This window comes from Salmo salar, unplaced genomic scaffold (genome assembly GCF_965601325.2).
Source record: "Salmo salar unplaced genomic scaffold, fSalSal1 ptg000432l, whole genome shotgun sequence".
In the NCBI taxonomy this organism is placed as follows: Eukaryota; Metazoa; Chordata; class Actinopteri; order Salmoniformes; family Salmonidae; genus Salmo; species Salmo salar.
In genome coordinates this window covers 2204231-2225368 of record NW_027675387.1, presented here as the reverse complement: position 1 = coordinate 2225368, position 21138 = coordinate 2204231, and the positions used below count along the sequence as shown (strand labels likewise).

General features: G+C 41.3%; 1 protein-coding gene across 1 annotated transcript; it reads left to right on the top strand.

The window, feature by feature from the left end:
* The first annotated feature begins 647 nt into the window (after positions 1-647).
* LOC145876054 (uncharacterized) lies at positions 648-17288 on the top strand. Its single transcript, XM_082971826.1, has 3 exons — positions 648-1052; positions 16265-16680; positions 16849-17288. Exons 1-3 carry the CDS (start codon positions 648-650, stop codon positions 17222-17224), a joined length of 1197 nt encoding a protein of 398 aa, XP_082827952.1. The 3' UTR covers positions 17225-17288.
* Positions 17289-21138: the final 3850 nt, after the last annotated feature.

Sequence of the window (21138 nt, the reverse complement as noted above, 5' to 3'; positions counted from 1 at the left end):
CACCGCATGAAATGCTTACGGGTCGACCCATGCCTGTGCCATCACTAGGGGGACTGTACAAAGGTCCCTCTTTAGACATACTAGAAACAGAACTAAAATCATATGTAAAGCATCTAACCAAGATACATGAAGTTATATATTCACAGGAGAAAAAGAAGGAACCGGAATAGAGACCAGAGGGGCCACGCCAGGTGATACCAGGGGACCTGGTCTACATTCTGGTGTTCCGGAGAAAGTGGGATCAACCAAGGAGAGAAGGAGGTGGCCGAAGCAACATCAACAGCCGTCCAGGTGAAAGGAAGCAAGACGTGGTATCATCTCAACCACTGCACCAGAGTCCCAACAGAAAGGAAGAAACAACCGGATAGAAAAGAGGATGCTGATACACCAAACGGGGGCGCGACAGGAGAAGAAGCAGCGGAAGAAATTGTGGCTCCAAAAGGAAGCCAGGAAGCTAACAGGCCAAGTGGAAGCCAAGAAACAACTGATACACCACCAACTGCTCTCAGAAGAAGTAAACGAAGAAACAGGGCGGAAGAAGAAACCTGCCAACCAACAATATTCAAACCTGTGGGACCAGAGACTCCAAGGGGGGGGAAACGATATGCCTGATACTCCTGGTGATATGCCTGCTGTGGCAGATATCTATGGCGAAAGCCCAATACAATGGGACCCAGAAGTACACCCCAGAGAATGGGAACAATTCTTCCCTGGAATTAATGACTACCCAGATGGGGAGCCAGGTGGGTCAGAGGAGGGAGATCCACAAGCTAAAGAAGGAAATACCCCTACAGGAGCCACTGAAGAAGGAAATATCCCAACAGAAGCTACTGAAGGAGAGACGAGCCCAACAGGAGCTGCCGAAGGAGAAACTACTCAAACAGCAGGAGGAGAAACTTCCCAATGGAGAAAAGAGGGAGACGTTCCAAGGGCCGAAGGGCAAGGGACTTTTCCCACAATTGACTTCTCGACACTCACCCGGTCCCCTTGATGAACAATTGAATAGGAAAAAAAGAGAGGAACCTGCCGAACAACCGGGTGGGAAAAACAAGGTTAGCATTCCAGTCCCACCTCAGATCATAACGGAAACAGGAGAACAAAGATCGGTCACGATATACAGGGTAAAACCCCTACCTGATGTCGCGTACTGTGGATGGACTCATCATCAGACGAAGGGAGAAGTGATTTGGGATCCGAAAGGATGTGACAACAATAACCAAAGAAGAAAATGAATGGGTGCTCAGCATAAAAAACATTGAACCCGTTGAAGGAGAATAATTTATAGTTGAACTGGCACGTACAGGACTGACTGAAGGGAGCAGTTCAACCACCATGAAAATCGAATTCACACCGGCACCCAATCTAGAGGTGCTTACAACGACTAGAACCACGACGACTGTGGCAGCTGCTGTACACACCACAGTGGTCACCACCAGAGTACCAACTACTACTCTGGGTGAAAAATCCACTATACCTACAACAAAACCAAAAGCATCAGAAACAGCAGGGTTCTTTACTGACATTTGGAACTTGTTGACAAAACCCAACAGTCCACCTCAAGAGGACGACGCGGATGAAACAGCAAATATGTTAGAACCAGAACCGCTCAAGGACAAAACATTGGAAGAAGCGGTAAAGAATGATTGGTATAAATGGGCTAGGTATACGGCGGACAGACATAGAATGGACGATTGTATCTTGTGCAGCAAATCACCCTTGTCTGAAGTGTTAATAGTACCTGAACCTGCATCATTTGACAGTTGTGCTAATTGGAAAAATGCTAATTGTAAACCGGGAAAGTACCATATTCCTTTGTGACATTGAATGCAGAATGGCCTTGGGTAGTACTAGGGGTAAAACTATGTTAAATGAGACTGTACTGGCTAATAAGGAATGTGCTGCATACAACATTAAAACTGATTTAACTAGACCTCAGACAGAAAAAAGTACTGTGGTTAAGGGAAAATATGAATGTTTCTATAACTATGGTATTGGTGGGATTAACGTAGGAAACACAACTGTTAAATGTGACACTATCTGGGTGTTAGAGATTGCGGGGATTCGCAAATTTGATGAGAAAGGATTAACTACCAATAGGAGGGGTTCGTGTGGCCACATCACTCAGGTTGCACCGTCTCTTACTATGTTAAAAACCCAAGATAGAGGTATTGCTGATAGCTTTTGGATGTGTGGGAAAAACAAACTTCTGAATGTTCTTCCTGAAGAATGGACTGGATTATGTGCTTTAGTCAGAGCAGTCCAACAGGTTACCATCATCAAAACACCACAGGAGGAGCATGTTAACACTAGAACTAGGAGGGAGTATGAATCAGATCCTAGATTGTACCTTGATTCAATTGGACAATCCAGAGGTGTGCCCAACGAGTTTAAGGCCAGAGATGAGATTAAATCTGGATTTGAATCTATATTTTTGTGGGTAACACCCAATAAGAACTTAGAGTGGATTAATTATATATACTATAACCAACAAAGATGTATTAATTATACTGACTCTGCCTTGACAGCCTTAGGAGAACAGGTAAAGGCCACAAGCCAGATGACATGGCAGAATAGGGAAGCTCTCAACTGGCTTTTGGCAGAGAAGGGGGGAGTTTGTGTAATGTATGGAGATGCTTGTTGTACTTTTATTCCCAACAACACTGCACCTAATGGAACATTTTCCCTAGCTATGAATAAACTTAAAGGGTTAAGAGCAGAAGTAAAGGTGAATGCGGGGTTTGATTCTCATGTCTGGGATTGGTTGGACCTGGCTTTGGGAAAATGGGGTGCTATGTTTACTAGGCTGGCCATTATGATGGGTGGAGGTCTAGTAGCATTGGGCATTGTATTTTGCTGTGTGGTGCCTTTGGTTAAATCACTTGTGGTCAAAACCACTGTTAAAAACAGATGGCAGTACATGGAGCAGACCCTAGACATAAGAGGGGGGTCAAGAAAGAAGTTTAAGGAACATATACTGGATCCACCTCTCATAATCAATCCTGTCCCTGGTAACCCTGGACATTATACGGACAAGTATGGAAAACCTTGCAATGCTATTGGAGGACCCCTTGATTGACCTTTTGGTAATCCTAACTGTCGTCATGGGGTAATTCTTGGGGGAGGTTATGAGTGCCATGATTGGCGTCCTGGTGGGTTTCCTGTGTATGCCAAAGACCCTGATTCGGATGAGATAGTGCTTGTCCATGTACACAAAAAATGTCTGCAACCCAGGCGTTGCAAGTGGTGCTCCCAAGAGGACAATGATGGACATTACCATCATCCTGAACCCTTATTATGTGCAATGTGTCAAAGAGAGGATTGCCCTATATGTGGAAATAAGGAATGTGCCCCTATGATGTAAATTCTGGTATGACTTTGAACAAACCTTAAGTGTATGTCGTATTTTATGTTTGTTTTATGGTTTTCATACATATATAAATGTATGCATTTTCTTTTAAATTTAAGCCAGTTTTGCCTTCCTAAAATGAGGATCATTTATTACACGCTAGGTAACAGAAGGTATTCCGGTTACAAGTGTCTACGGACCATGCCCTTAATCTTCTAGCAGTAATGAGTGATGTATGCTTAATTTCTGTTAGAAAGGGGTCCGCGAGGAAGAATCGTGTTAGAGTCTCAATTTGGAATGTTGTCTGTAACTTTTATTTTTGCTCACTCAGGCCTTGTTCAGATTCATAGTAAGAATATTAACTTTAATTAGGTCTATTATGTTTATTATTCTTTTAAATTCTTGTTATATTCTATACTCTACATAACTGAGATAACCTCAGGAAAGGCTATGTACTACATGCTCATGCTTCTTCATAGTATACTAATTTGTTATGTGTATCCTCATTTACTATTTTAAGCCTGACTGGATCTTTTACTCCTACCCATGTTATTGGATTGGAGATGTTTGGTCCAGTATATGATTATGTTTTATCTGTTCACATTTCGTTCAACACACTTACTATTCTATGTATCTATTATTTTGCTTCCATCCTTATTGTCTCTAGTTTAATCAGGTTTGATGTGGGACTAATTAGTCCCAGAGGAGGGATTGATGTGGGAGACTGCTGAGGGAAAGAAATATAAATACATTAGCTAGCGAAAGAGGAGACTGGCAGCTGGCCCTGAGTGGAGATAACAGGTGGCCATACATCCCCAAGTAGGAACCACGCAACGGCCAGGCAAGCTGAATGTATGGCCATGACTAAATATATGCCAAGCGTAAGCATGCAAAGCATGCCTTATTTTCATATCCATATGAGGAGAATCTAGCCACCAAAATGTTAGAGCTAAAAGCAGATGAGGGCGTTATCCAGCCACTACTATGTTAGAGCTAAAAGCAGATGAGGGCGTTATCCATTGGGTTGAAAGAAAATGGTGGCAGAACGCATGGTTTTACTTCATTTACATAAAGGGTGGACCTATGTATTGTATGTGCATAAAAGCAGAGCCGGGGCCTAAGGAAGGGAGTCGTTGTTCCGCGGACCGGCTCGGCTTTACTACTCTGTATTAAAGTCTATATTAAATTTACAAGTTCTTGTAAGAAGTGTTATTCTTAAGACAATTTTCCACCACACTAGCAGGCTGGTTAAGTTAGCATTAGCCTAGCTAACTTCTCCGACCATGCGTTCACTGAGCTACTCTCCTGCTAAAGAAGAGGACATCACAGTAAAACAAGAAGTAGAGGGTGAGGCCGTTACTGTGAAAGAAGAAAAAGACGCGTTCAGAGTGAAAGAGGAGGAGGATGTTACAGTAAAAGAAGAGGAGGATGCAGTTTATGGAGTGAAAGAGGAAGAGGGGGAGATGACTGTTACATCGATAGAGGAGGAAACTGGACATCTGGGCCCGGTTTCCCAAACGCATCTTAAGGCGTCCAATGGTTCTAACGGTGAACTTAGCCATAAGATGTTTTTGAGAAACCGTTCCCCGATTAACACTAGTAAGTACTGTCTTAACAGAGGCACAAACTCTGCAGTTGTTGAACTGATGTTTGGTGTTAAAGGGGAAATATAAAATTTCTACATCCATATTTGGACTTTTAAAATATTTATATATAGCCATTGATTCTTGAAGAATATAACACATGCCTCATGAGCTTAGTTTACCCCATCAGATCCCCAAATAAGCTTTTTTTTACTCCAACATCTAGAAACAATGTAAATCAACACTGTACAGCCTCAACATGGTTAAAACTGTAATGTTGATATCATGGATGGTCAGTCATTGCATCCATAGGTCTGTCTATGCATTTGAAAGTAGTTACATTTCTCCAAACCCATCATCTTATTACCAAAACAGTGTTTGAACCGCAGATTGGTTGAGTGATTGCTGTGTGAGTTTTTTTAAACAGCAACAAAATGGCTGCCTAGAGACTTGGTTTGGTAAACAGCTGAGGGATGGGGGAAGGAGAAATGTAATCACTCTCAAATTGAAAGAGAAAGCTATTGTAGCAACCTTCAGGCTATCCCCTGAATTCACTACACTATGAATACAAAGACTGGCTGTTCATGATGTCATAATGATAGTTTAACCAGGTTTCTAGGCTAAATAGTATATTCTAGAATTCATCCATGATGTCATAATGATAGTTTAACCAGGTTTCTAGGCTTTATAGTATATTCTAGAATTCATCCATGATGTCATAATGATAGTTTAACCAGGTTTCTAGACTATATAGTATATTCTAGAATTACCAGTGTAGATTTCCTGTGGGGGTCAAATTATTACAGCTGTTGATAAGTCATTGTATAATATTCAGACAATTTTTTCATGCCATTACATAAAAGGCGAAACATTCCTAGATTCAATAACATTCATGAATTGGTTTGAAACCTTTGTTTTAAACCCTTCTCAAAGTTGGTGCCTTGACGGATTTGTGAAAGACGGTTTGTCAAAAAACACTTATTTAAATGTTACCTTTATTTAACCTGTCTGGGCAACGTGGGACATTTGCGTCCCACCCTAGTCAACAGCCAGTGGAATCATGTCGCGCAAAATACAAATACCTCATAAATGCTATCACTTAAATTTCTCAAATATATGACTATTTTACACTATTTTATAGATACACCTCTCCTGAATCGAACCACGTTGTCCGATTTCAAAAAGGCTTTACAGCAAAAGCAAAACAGATTATGTTAGGAGAGTACCCTGCCAAAAATAATCACACTGCCATTTTCAAAGCAACTAGCATGCATCACAAATACCCCAAAACACAGCTAAATGCAGCGCTAACCTTTGACAATCTTCATCAGATGACACTCCTAGGACATCATGTTACACAATATATGCATTTTTTGTTCGATAAAGTTCATATTTATATATAAAAACAGCATTTTACATCGGCGCGTGACGTTCAGAAAATATTTTCCCTCAAATGCTTCCGGTGAATCAAATATAATATTGTCATTCAAAGAATTATAGATTAACATCTCGTGAATGCAACCGCATTGCCAGATTTAAAAATAACTTTACTGGGAAATCACACTTTGCAATAAACGAGGTGCTATGCTCAGAAAAATAGGCTAGGCGATACAGGTTAGCGCCATCTTGGACTCATCTAAAATCAAATATACTATTGTAAATATTCACTTACCTTTGATTATCTTCATCAGAAGGCACTTCCAGGAATCCCAGGTCCACAACAAATGTAGTTTTGTTCGAAAAAGTTGTTAATTTATGTCCCAATAGCTCCTTCTTGTTAGCGCGTTCCGAAGGCTACTCATAATTTACGAAGCGCGCGGGACTTGTCCTCACGAATGTGCAAAAAAAAATGTATTTACGTTCGTTCAAACATGTCAAACGTTGTATAACATAAATCTTTAGGGCCTTTTTCAATCAGAACTTCAAAAATATTCAAGGCGGACGATTGCATTGTCTTACTAAACGTTTCGGAGCGAGAGAGTACCCACGGGCACGCGCATCATAGTAGTAATGGCCCTCCCTCTATGACAAACTTTCCAGGCCTCTCGTTCGGTCAGTTTTTACGGGAGAAGACTCAAACCACTTTGTAAAGACTGTTGACATCTAGTGGAAGCCTTAGGAAGTGCTAAATGAATCCTAACTCACGGTGTGTTTCATAGGCAAAGGGTTGAAAGTGATTCCACAAATCAGATTTCCACTTCCTGTTAGGGTTTGTCTCAGGGTTTTGACTGCCATATGAGTTCTGTTATACTCACAGACACCATTCAAAAAGTTTTAGAAACTTCAGTGTTTTCTATCCAAATCTACTAATTATCTGCATATTCTTGTTTGTGGGTAAGAGTAGTAACCAGTTTAAATCGGGTACGTTTTTTATCCGGCCGTGAAAATACTGCCCCCTATCCCCAACAAGTTAACTGGGCAAGTCAGTTAAGAACAAATTCTTATTTCCAATGATGGCCTACCCCGGACAACGCTGGGCCAATTGTGCACCACCCTATGGGACTCCCAATCACGGCCGGTTGTGATACAGCCTGTAGTGACGCCTCAAGCACTGAGATGCAGTGTCTTAGACCGCTGTGCCACTCGGGAGCCCCAAAATCATGTTCTAGTGCTGTCCCCAACTAAAATACATCTTGGTCAACCAAGAGTCATCTGTTCTTTCTACAAATCGCCCCATGTGTTTTTATAAAATCAACTATATGTACGTAACTTGTCTGATGCTGTAAGCATGCTGTTTGATTAAATAATTACAGATACACAAGTTACTCGAGGGAGCCAGTCACCAATTTAACCAAGAAAAACTCTTCCCTCCTCCTCCCCCCGCTGCTGCTGGACTTCGTAAATTCTGCCGTTTTGCTCCTGAAGTTTTTTTCAGTAATTGACTACACCAGAGGTCGTAAAACTTTTCCATTTAGAGTGACAATGTATCTTACCATTTCTACCGATCTGCGTGCCAGTTATGATTTTCATATGCATATTTTACTGGAACAGTTTAATTTAATTCATAATAGTATCTCAAAATCATTGTCTGTGATTAATCTACATTCTATCTAAATCTAAATGAAAATTATACAAATCTAAAAGTAACTTTTATTGCCATTGCCAACTATGTAAAAATAAACTTGAAACATTGTATCAACTATCAATTGGGTCCCCCGAAACTTGTGATAGCAAGCTTGCAACATTGTATAAAATATTCTCGGCCCTCAGTTTCCCGGCGCCAGTGAGTTCAGGACAGACACAGCTGTCGGCTATTTGTGCAAAGGAAAAGAAGTAATCAGGTATTTTATGACATTTCCACTGGATCAGAGCATAACATTTTTCCCTTTCATGCCGAGTGGAAATATTTTACGAAAATACTTAGAGGAACTATTGTCGTACGCAATTGATTTTGATTAGACTTTGTTTACTTGCTGTTTGAGGTGAAGGAAAAATTACTTTGAGAAGCTCCACAACTCATTAGTGGTGGTGCATTAAGACAATCAGAAATACTATCAGACATCACCAAATGGACACATTTATAGGCCTACATTTGCGTGCAGGCCAGGTAGACTAGTCCTACTTCTATATGTGTAATCAGGTGTGCGTCCTTACTCAACATTGACAGGAGTGTTTCAAACAAAAGACAATTAATAAATTGCGAGGTCGGATCTGGGTGGTCTGCCAGGGGCCGTTTCATTTAGTGTCCGTTTGGGTCGGCATGGGAATTGATTGTCTATAGTATGTTGTACCGAAGTTGACCGAATGAAAGGGAACAGTAGTTATAGTCATAACGTTACGCTTGTCATATGATGAACTTCAACTTAAATACTGGATCTTGCTGTCGGACAGTTTTTTTTAAATTCTGAAATGCACTCGAATTACGTATCATTTAGTGGCTCCTTATGTTATGCTGGGAAAACAGTTTTCGTGGGCACAGAAATACTGAATAATTTCAGAGTTTGCTAAATCCAATGGTTTTTAACTGAGATTCATCTTGTAATCCAATGGCGTGTTGTAAATGTTATGTTTTTTTCGTCTTTTTTAAAATATATTGCAATATATTTCAATCTTTTTTTTCCATTTTTAAATTAAATACACCTTCCGGCAACCCGCCTCACCCATTATAATACGGATCTGCTATTTTTTAGGCCTTATAGCTAGAACCTCCATCAGCAGCTAACCAGCTAATTAGCTGGCAGCTATTTAGTCATTGTTAACCACTGCTAGATGTCTTTACCTTTTTAGCTCAGATACCAGCCGCTTTTAGCCTGGATAATACCTACCAGTCTGCACAGCGCGATATCAACCCTGAGCATATCGAACTGTTTTTCTCCACTACATCACCGTATTCCTGCCGTAAGCTCTGGACCATTACACCGGATAATCGCAGCTAGCTAGCTGCTACCGAGTGACCTAGCCTCAAGCTAGCCTTGAGCCAGGCCCATCTCCCGGCCTGCTCAGTGGACCCTAGGATCACTCAGCTACACAGCTGACGCCTCCCGGACTCTTCACTAAGACGACTAGAAGCCACTACATCACCGGATTCCTGCTGTAAGCTCTGGACCTTTGCACCGGAGTGGCTATAGTGGCTAACGCCCTTGTCCCGAAGCTAGCACCAGTTAGCCTCGAGCCAGGCGCATCTCCCGGCTAGCGTAGTAATGACTACCTAACGGCTTCCCTGGTTCATATATTCCTGTTCACTGGACCCTATGATCACTTGGCTACATAGCTGATGCCTGCTGGACTGTTCATTAATCACGGTACTCTGTTTTGTTTATCTGTTGGCCCCAGCCTCGAACTCAGGCCCTGTGTGTAGTTAACTGACCCTCTGCCCATTCATCACCACTTTACCTGTTGTTGTTGTCTTACCCGTTGTTGTCTTAGCTAGCTCTCCCAATCAACACCTGTGATTGCTTTTTGCCTCGCTTTATGTCTCTCTAATGTCAATATGCCTTGTATACTGTTGTTTAGGGTAGTTATCATTGTTTTATTTTACTGCGGAGCCCCTAGTCCCACTGAACATGCCTCAGAGAACTCTTTTGTCCCACCTCCCACACATGCGGTGACCTCACCTAGCATAACTGGTGCCTCCAGAGATGCAACCTCTCTTATCGTCACTCAACGCCTAGGTTTACCTCCACTGTACCCGCACCCTACCATACCCCTGTCTGTACATTAGGCCTTGAATCTATACTACCCAGCATTCTGCTCCTTTTATTTTCTGTTCACAACGCACTAGATGAGCAGTTCTGATAGCCTTTAGCCGTACCCTCATCCTACTCCTCTGTTCCTCGGGTGATGTAGAGGTTAACCCAGGCCCTGTGTGTCCCCAGGCGCTCTCATTTGTTGACTTCTGTAACCGTAAAAGCCTTGGTTTCATGCATGTTAACATCAGAAGCCTCCTCCCTAAGTTTGTTTGACTCACTGCTTTAGCACACTCCGCCAACCTTGATGTCCTTGCCGTGTCTGAATCCTGCCTTTGGAAGGCCACCAAAATTCTGAAATTTCCATCCCCAACTACAACATTTTCCGTCAAGATAGAACTGCCAAAGGGGGAGGAGTTGCAATCTACTGCAGAGATGGCTTGCAAAGTTCTGTCATACTTTCCAGGTCTATGCCCAAACAGTTCGAGCTTCTAATTTTAAAAATGAATCTCTCCAGAAACAAGTCTCTCACTGTTGCCAGCTGTTATAGACCCACCTCAGCTCCCAGCTGTGCCCTGGACACCATATGTGAATCGATTGCCCCCCATCTATCTTCAGAGTTTGTTCTGTTAGGTGACCTAAACTGGGATATGCTTAACACCCCGGCCGTCCTACAATCCAAGCTAGATGGGCACCCTCATAGATATTATCCTGACCAACTTGCCCTCCAAATACACCTCTGCTGTTTTCAATCAGGATCTCAGCGATCACTGCCTCATTGCCTGCATCTGTTATGTGTTCGTGGTCAAACGACCACCCCTCATCACTGTTAAACACTCCTGCGAGCAGGCCTTTCTAATCGACCTGGCCCGGGTATCCTGGAAGGACATTGACCTCATCCCATCAGTATAGGATGCCTGGTTGTTCTTTAAAAGAAATTTCCTAAATAAGGATTTTCTTAAATTAGCATGCCCCTTTAAAAAATGTATAACTAAGAACAGATATAGCCCTTGGTTCACTCCAGACCTGACTGCCCTCGACCATTACAAAAACATCCTCTGGCGTAATGCACTAGCATCGAATAGTCTCCGCGATATGCAACTTTTCAGAGAAGTCCGGAACCAATACACACAGTCAGTTAGGAAAGCAAAGGCTTTTTCAAACAGAAATGTGCATCCCGTAGCTCTAACTCCAAAAAAATTTGGGACACTGTAAAGTCCATGGAGACTAAGAGCACCTCCTCCCAGCTGCCAATCTGCACTGAGGCTAGGAAACACTGTCACCACCGATAAATCCACAATAATGGAGAATTTCAATAAGCTTTTCTCTACGGCTGGAGATGCTTTCCTCCTGGCTACCCCAACCCCGGTCAACAGCTCCGCACCCCCCGAAGCTACTTGCCCAAGCCTCCCCAGCTTCTCCTTCATCAAAATCCAGATAGGTGATGTTCTGAAAGAGCTGTAAAACCTGGACCCGTACAAATCAGCTGGGCTAGACAAGCTGGACCCTCTTTCTAAAATTATCTGCCGCCATTGTTGCAACCCCTATTACTAGACTGTTCAACCTTTCTTTCGTATAGTTCGAGATTCCTAAAAATCAGAAAGCTTCCGTGGTCAACCCCCTCTTCAAAGGGGGTGACACTCTAGACCCAAACTGTTACAGACCTATATCCATCCTGTCCTGCCTTTCTAAAGTCTTCGAAAGCCAAGTTAATAAACAGATCACTGATTATTTCGAATCCCACCGTACCTTCTCCGCTGTGCAATCCGGTTTCCGAACTGATCATTGTTGCACCTCATCCACGCTCAAGGTACTAAACGATATCATAACCGCAATCGTTAAAAGACAGTACTGTGCAGCCGTCTTCATTGACCTGGCCTGTTGTCCGAACCTCTGGCAGTCTCTATGGGGGTACCACAGGATTCAAATCTCGGGCCGACTCTTTTCTCTGCATATATCAGCGATGTCGCTCTTGCTGCGGGTGATTCCTTGATTCACCTCTCCGCAGACGACACCATTCTGTATACATCTGGCCCTTCTTTGGAGACTGTGTTAACCTCTTGCTTCGAGATAGGATCCCGTTAACGGGATTGTTTGACAAAATAGCATGGCATGAAATTTTAAAACAACAAAATTCTAATAATTTCAATTTTTTAAAACATACAACTATTTTACACCATTTTAAAGATACACTTCTCGTTAATGCAACCACATTGTTCGATTTCAAAAAGGCTTTACAGCGAAAGCAATACATTACATTATGATAGGACACCACCAAAACAAGAAAAGCCACACAGCCATTTTCCTAGCAAGGAGATGCGTCACAAAAACCCGAAATACAGCTAAAATTAAGCACTAACCTTTGCCGATCTTCATCAGATGACACTCATAGGACATCATGTTACAAAATACATGTATGTTTTGTTCGATCAAGTTCAGATTTATATCCAAAAACAGCATTTTACATTGGCCCGTGATGTTCAGAAAATGTTCACACACAATGTGCACACATATTACAGAAATACTCGTCATAAACGTTGACAAATTACATAACAATTATTTAAAGAATTATAGATATACTACTTTTAATGCAACCGCTGTGTCAGATTTCAAAACAACTTTACGGGGAAAGCACATTGTTCAATATTCTGAGTACAGAGCTCAGCCATCAAAGCAAGCTATACAGTTACCCGCCAAGTCATGGCGTCTGCAAAACTTCAAAATAGTGTTATAAATCTTTCCTTACCTTTGCTGATCTTTGGCAGAATGCACTCGAAGGATTCCCACTTCCACAAGAAATGTTCATTTGTTCGATAAAGTCCATAATTTATGTCCAAATACCTCCGTTTTGTTGGCGCGTCCAGAACACTATTCCAAAGGCACGAGACGGGGGCGCAAATAAATAGACGAAAAGCTCAAAAGTTCCATTACAGTTTGTAGAAACATGTCAAACGATGTTTACAATCAATCTTTGGGGTATTTTTAATGTAAAAATGCGATAATTTTCCAACCGGACAATAGCGTATTCATTCCAGAAGGAAAAGAAGGAAAGGCGCGCATCACCAAGTCCCATGTCCTCAGACAGGCCACTCATTGACTGAGCTCCTGTTTTCTGCCTAGTAACAGGAGAAGGATGAAACCCCTCTGCAGGCCCCCCTGTGGCTCAGTTGGTAGAGCATGGTGTTTGCAATGCCAGCATGGTGTGTTATACATACTGGCCTTCCCCGTGGCTCAGTTGGTAGAGCATGGTGTTTGCAATGCCAGCATGGTGTGTGCAACGCCAGGGTTGTGGGTTCGATTCCCACGGGGGGCCAGTACAAAACAAATGTATGTATTCACTACTGTAAGTCGCTCTGGATAAGAGCGTCTGCTAAATGACTAAAATGTAAATGTAAATTTAAACCAGTTTCTAAAGACTGTTGACAGCCAATGGAAGCCTTAGGAAGTGCAACATGACCCCTTAGACACTGTAGTTTTGATAGGAATTCAAAAGAAAAACTACAATTCTCAGATTTCCCACCTCCTGTTTGAATTTTTCTCAGGATTTAGTAGATACAGTATGTAGATACAGTACGAGTTCTGTTATACTCACAGACATCATTCAAACAGTTTTAGAAACTTCAGAGTGTTTTCTATCCAAATCTACTAATAGTATGCATATCCTACCTTCTGAGTCTGAGTAGGAGGCAGTTTAATTTGGGTACGTTTTTCATCCGAACGTGAAAATACTGCCCCCTATCCCTAAGAGGTTTTAACAAACCTCCAAACGAGCTTCAATGCAATACAGCACTCTTTCGGTGGCCTCCAACTGCTATTAAATGCTAGTAAAACAAAATGCATGCTCTTCAACCGATCGCTGCCCGTACCAACCCGCCCGACTAGCATCACTACTCTGGACGGTTCTGACCTAGAATATGTGGACAACTACAAATACCTAGGTGTCTGGTTAGACTGTAAACTCTCCTTCCAGACTCATATTAAGCATCTCCAATCCAAAATTAAATCTAGAATCGGCTTCCTATTTCACAACAAACCCTCCTTCACTCACACTGCCAAACATACCCTCGTAAAACTGACTATCCTACCCATCCTTGACTTCGGTGATGTCAGTTTCAAAATAGCCTCCAACACTCCAATCAGCAAACTGGATGCAGTCTATCACAGTGCCAACCGTTTTGTCACCAAAGCCCCATATAGCACCCACCACTGCGACCTGTATGCTCTCGTCGGCTGGCCCTCGCTACATATTCGTCGCCAAACCCACTGGCTCCAGGTCATCTACAAGTCTTTGCTAAGGTCGCCTTAACTCAGCTCACTGGTCACCATAGCAACACCCATCCATAGCACGCACTCCAGGAGGTATATCTCACTGGTCATCCCCAAAGCCAACACCTATTTTGGCTGACTTTCCTTCCAGTTCTCTGCTGCCAATCACTGGAACGAATTGCAAAAATTGCTGACTTTGGAGACTTATATCTCCCTCACTAACTTTAAGCATCAGCTATCTGAGCAGCTTACCGATCGCTGCAGCTGTACACAGCCCATCTGTAAATAGCCCATCTGTAAATAGCCCATCCAACTGCCTACCTCATCCCCATGTTTTTATTGACTTTTGTTGCTCTTTTGCACACCAGTATTTCTACTTGAACATCTATCACTCCAGTGTTAAATTGTAATTACTTCACTACTATGGTCTATTTATTGCCTTGCCTCCGTACTCCATTTGCACACACTGTATATAGATTTTTCTGTTGTGTTATTGACTGTACATTTGTTTATCCCACGTGTAACTCTGTGTTTGTGTCGAACTGCTTTGCTTTATCTTGGCCAGGTCACAGTTGTAAATGAGAACTTGTTCTCAACTGGCCTACCTGGTTAAGTAAATAACTAAAATCTTAACTTTATTGACAACACCCAAATGGATACTGTCATTAACGCGGTTCTTCAATAATTACACATAATTCTTAATGCTTTAGCAAGCATTATATTAAACAGGACATTCAAAAATATCCTTACAATTATAATCCAAAGTAGTGTGAAATGAACTCATAAGCAACCTGGTAATGGAGGTTACTTCCCTCAGTTTCCCCCATTCACATTCAGAATACATTGTGAAAAACTAAAATCTTTGCTCACCATTTTTGCTCCAGGCAGATATAGTACATCCATAACTATCGCTTTCCTCATTAGCAGGGAGGAGTTTCTGCAATCAAATTGCCCTCGTGCTGCAATTTTAGCAAATACAGAAAGGGGCCTATATTGGAGACCAAAAGTTGTCTGGCACACTGCTTAGAGTTTCAACAACATTAATATCTTATTTCTAGCCTACAATCATCGATGTTACTACTAATGTGAAAACAAGACAAAATATGACTGTTCTTGCTCATTTTAAGGCAAATGTCAAATTTTTACATTCATTACAGATGTCAGTTGTTGTACAACATCATGGCTACGCTGTTGGCATCACCTTTTACAGTGGATTACCGCTGTTGTGGGCCTTTAACCATCTGTATGACTTTGTTGTTCACACAGGAGTGAGACGGACCTACCGTGGGTCCTCTGGGGAGCCTCAACAACCTCATGATGCTGACGAGGCAGAGAAGAGTCTCTCCACATTAGAACACCTCAAGAAACACCCACAGAGATCCACAGGGAAGAGAACTCACTGCTGCTCTGACTGTGGGAAGAGGTTTGTTTCTCCAGGACATTTAAAATCACACGAGAGAATACACACGGGGGAGAAACCTTATAGCTGTGCTCAATGTGGGAAGAGATGCACCCAGTCAACAGACCTTAAAAAACATGAGAGAATACATACAGGAGAGAAACCTTATAGGTGTGATCATTGTGGGAAGAGTTTTGTTCATTCTGGGAAGCTGACTGTACACAGGAGAATACACACAGAGAAGCCTTATACCTGTGATCAGTGTGGGAAGACATTTGTTCAATCTCACCAGCTGACATTACACCAGAGAATACACACAGGAGAGAAACCCTATTGCTGTGATCAATGTGGGAAGAGTTTTACAAGATCTTGCGAACTGACATTACACCAGAGAATACACACAGGAGAGAAATCGTATAGCTGTGATCAATGTGGGAAGAGTTTTGCTGCATCTAGCAATCTGACTGTACACCAGAGAACACACACAGGAGAGAAACCTTATAGCTGTGGTCAATGTGGGAAGACATTTGTTCAATCTCACCAGCTGACATTACACCAGAGAACACACACAGGAGAGAAACCTTTTAGCTGTGATCAATGTGGGAAGAGTTTTGGTCAATCTAGCTATCTGACTCTACACCAGAGAATACACACAGGAGAGAAACCCTTTAGCTGTGATCAATGTGGAAAGCGTTTTGCTGCATCTAGCAATCTGACTCTACACCAGAGAATACACACAGGAGAGAAACCCTATTGCTGTGATCAATGTGGGAAGAGTTTTACAAGATCTAGCAAACTGACATTACACCAGAGAATACACACAGGAGAGAAACCTTTTAGCTGTGATCAATGTGGGAAGAGTTTTGCTGCATCTAGCAATCTGACTCTTCACCAGAGAATACACACAGGAGAGAAATCTTATAGCTGTGATCAATGTGGGAAGAGTTTTGGTCGATTTGGGCAGCTGACTGTACACCAGCGAACACACACAGGAGAGAAACCTTATAGCTGTGATCAATGTGGGAAGACATTTGTTCAATCTCGCCAGCTGACATTACACAAGAGAACACACACAGGAGAGAAACCTTATAGCTGTGATCAATGTGGGAAGAGTTTTGCTGTATCTAGCAATCTGACTCTACACCAGAGAATACACACAGGAGAGAAACCTTATAGCTGTGCTCAATGTGGGAAGAGTTTTACAGAATCTGGCAATCTGACAAGACACCAGAGAATACACACAGGAGAGAAGCCTTATAGCTGTGATCAATGTGGGAAGAGTTTTTCTGCATCTAGCAATCTGACTCAACACCAGAGAATACACACAGGAGAGAAACCCTATTGCTGTGATCAATGTGGGAAGAGTTTTATAAGATCTAGCAAACTGACATTACACCAGAGACTACACACAGGAGAGAAACCTTTTAGCTGTGATCAATGTGGGAAGAGTTTTGTTCATTCTGGGAGTCTGACTGTACACAGGAGAGAAACCCTATTGCTGTGATCAATGTGGGAAGAGTTTTATAAGATCTAGCAAACTGACATTACACCAGAGAATACACACAGGGGAGAAGCCTTATACATGTGATCAGTGTGGGAAGAGTTTTGCTGTATCTAGCAATCTGACTCTACACCAGAGAATACACACAGGAGAGAAACCTTATAGCTGTGCTCAATGTGGGAAGAGTTTTACAGAATCTGGCAATCTGACAAGACACCAGAGAATACACACAGGAGAGAAGCCTTATAGCTGTGATCAATGTGGGAAGAGTTTTGTTCATTCTGGGAATCTGACTGTACACAAGAGAACACATAGAGGAGAGAAACCTCTTAGCTCTGCCCAGAGATAATCTGATAAAAGATCTCTGATCAAATATCAGAAAATACATGGAGTTGTTTCATGATATCAATAAATAAACTTCACAATGTAGAATGTTAACACATTGTAGTAGGACAATGTAGACACCTAAACGTTTGCCCCTTCAACAATTGATTTCAACATGATATGGATATTAGCCTTGGGGAAAATCCAGGCTCTGAAAGGGTTGTTACACTTACCACGTTGGTGACCCACTTGAATCAAAATGCAACACTTCAAAATGTAGATAGCTGTTTTCTACAAATTGTCCTCTAACCAGGGATGTACACATTATTCCCAGATTCCGTGTGGTTTTTGAGCTGTTAGTTTAACAGGACGTGCAACTTCATCTCCCTCCTGTCACACAAATGATTTTAGCATGATATCGATGAATAAGTGTTGTGTTCCTTTGTTTAGCGACCCCTACATTTAAATGCGTCACTCCAAAATGTAGCTGACTGTCTTCTGCAGGTTGTCCTCTAATCAGTGAGGTAAAATATATCTCCCATTTCCATGTGTTTTTTTAGTTGTGTTAGTTTCAACAGCACGTACAACCTAATCGATATCAGTGATTTATTGCTACTTGTCAAAACAACAGTGTTTTTGGTGCTTGTACAGTTTATAAGGTGCTTGTTTAAAAAATACAAGTAATATGATTATTGTGGCAGATGTTTGTGTATATAGCACATGTTATGTTTAGGTTTTCAATTTATCACAAACTGTTTCTGCATATTGGTTATTGATTTAGACAGCCCACCAGACATTATTTCCTAAAGGACTTAATGATGAAATGCCTATGTATTTTATGTTGTGATTCTGAACTTGAAATATTTCCCTATTTAAGATAATTCTGATGCTTTTCGTACGATGTACCCAATGATTAATGAAAACTTGTCCTCATTGTGGTTTTATTTAATGCGTCTTATTTATACACTGTAGTGTTTGTGAAATGCTTGTTATGTTTGGTAGCACTTATTTATTTGTCCTTTGCCTCCAACCCCTTTCCATGCATGGAAAATATCCCACCCAGCAAAATGTAATTGAAAAGATGTTGAAAATAAGACTATGCCCAACATCCAATACACATTCAGTTTTAGTTGAAAGTGAAAGTTGAGAAGATGTAGTTTTTTTCATTGACTTGAAAACAACTTAAATTCAACGTCCTTGCAGCCTATACACATTGACTCAGTATAATAAATTGGTCTATAATCAATTGTATTAACAATCCTACATCACTCCAGCATTTATTGACAACATTCAAATTCTAATTGTCTTTATTCCACTACTGAAGAAGCATGACTCAAATCACCTCATATTTCAAACATTCAGCCTGACAAAAGATACATGTTTTATTATTCCATGCCTCACCATTAAGTTAATTATTGCCAATACATATTAACAAAGGGGTGTACATTTGGTTTGATATTTCATATTTACAATTAATGTAACATTTAGTAATCAATGATTTATGCAACCAACTGACAATTTTTGGGTACAATTATATTGACGTAATATCAGGGATAATTTTATAATGTAATTTTATAATATCAGGGATCATTCTCAGATGTGCCAACCCAAATGTACTAGAGCATGACATTGGGGACTGGGCCCCGATCCAACAACATGCCTATCTAGTGAACCCTGAAAAGAGAGAGAAGCTCCGCAGTGAGGTGTGGAAAGTTACTATGGATATTGCAGGAGTTTCCTCTTGAAATCAGACATGTCTGTGGTGAGGACAACTTGGTTGCTGATTGTCTCAAGGGTGGGCAGTCAAAAATGTTTTGTGTTTAGCCATTGCGTTGCCATGGATCCCAATTTATTTTGACTGCACGTTTTTCCGTATTGGAGATGAGTTTTGTTTGGGCTCGTTCCAAGGAAGACGAGAGTTCTAGAAGCTAGTGAGTTTTAGGAAGACGAGAGTTCTAGAAGCTAGTGGGTTTTAGGAAGACGAGAGTTCTAGAAGCTAGTGGGTTTTAGGAAGACGAGAGTTCTAGAAGCTAGTGGGTTTTAGGAAGACGAGAGTTCTAGAAGCTAGTGAGTTTTAGGAAGACGAGAGTTCTAGAAGCTAGTGAGTTTTAGGAAGACGAGAGTTCTAGAAGCTAGTGAGTTTTAGGAAGACGAGTGTTCTAGAAGCTAGTGAGTTTTAGGAAGACGAGAGTTCTAGAAGCTAGAATTTTAGGATTCTATAGAAAGAAAAAGGATTAAAAAAATTATACGTGTAATAAATAATTATTATTTTGTTTTCTTGTTTTTATTTGTTGATTGTATATTATTATTTAGAAATACGTGTTTTTTCTTGTTGACAGCCAGTAGACACCATGTTTATATTGTAGAAGGTGAAGCTTTGTAGATGATTAAGTGAAATGGAAGTTGTAGAGATACTCTGAATGATCGGCTATGAAAAGCCAACTGACATTTACTCCTGAGGTGCTGACCTGTTGCACCCTCGACAACCACTGTGATTATTATAATTTGACCCTGCTGGTCATCTATGAACATTTGAACATCTTGGCCATGTTGTGTTCTAATCTCCACCCGGCACAGCCAGAAGAGGACTCCACCCCTCATAGCCTGGTTCCTCTCTAGGTTTCTTCCTAGTTTCTGGTCTTTCTAGGGAGTTTTTCCTAGCCACCGTGCTTCTACACCTGCATTGCTTGCTGTTTGGGGTTTTAGGCTGGGTTTCTGTACAGCACTTTGAGATATCAGCTGATGTAAGAAGGGCTTTATAAATACATTTGATTTGATTGATTGATTGATTGATTGTACAACTGAATGCATTCAACTGAAATGTGTCTTGGGTACATATTGGTGTCGCCTGGTTAGTCAGTATGTGTTACACCTGTGCTGGCTTGTCCATCTCGTTAGTGGGAAGGTGTTTCACCTGAGCTGGTCCAGGTTCTATTTAAGAGTGTCTGGCCCAGTGCTCCAGTTGTCTTGATACATGTGGAGAGTCAACACCTTTAGTTGCTCCACCTTTTTGGTTTGCTTCCTGTCTTTAAGTTTGGTGTGGGTTTTTCTTTTGTTTGTCTCTTCTTGGGCAGATTTAGTGGGTCTCATGGTGGGTGTCTTTTAGGTCCCAGTTGTTGTTACTAGTCAACTTCCAGTGGACACCCCCATAGTGTCTTTCAGAGCCCCTCCTAAAACCCCACCTGTTTAGTTGTGGTTGTTGTCAGTGACTCTTTGTTAGTTCCTCTTCTATTTAAGGGACATTTCTGGTTTCCTGCTGGGGAACGTAACAACAAACAAACTTCTATTTTGGGTTGGATGTTGCATCATATTGTTAATATTTTAATCAAATGGCATTTCCTTAGAATGTTCATTAGTCTTCCATTTAATCTTGTTTTTTATCCTTAAGTTTGTTATGTAGTAAATGTGAGTTTTTATTCATTTTTTTCTTTCCGTGAAGCCATGTCTGAAATTTGCTATATAAATAAAGCTTGATTTGAATATATTGCGAAACGAATCAACCCAATGACCGACCAATCAACAGACTCTTGCAAAAGCAACACATATTTTGGGCAGCATTTAGCCTAGTGGTTAGAGCGTAGGGCCAGTAACTG

Excerpts from the sequence above, each read along its gene's own strand:
- LOC145876054 (XM_082971826.1), top strand. The coding sequence starts at position 648 with ATGGCGAAAGCCCAATACAATGGGACCCAGAAGTACACCCCAGAGAAT. Across the intron at positions 1,053-16,264 it reads AACCGGGTGGGAAAAACAAG|CTGACATTACACCAGAGAAC; the intron begins GTTAGCATTCCA and ends CAATCTCACCAG. Across the intron at positions 16,681-16,848 it reads AAGAGTTTTGGTCGATTTGG|CAATCTGACTCTACACCAGA; the intron begins GCAGCTGACTGT and ends TGCTGTATCTAG.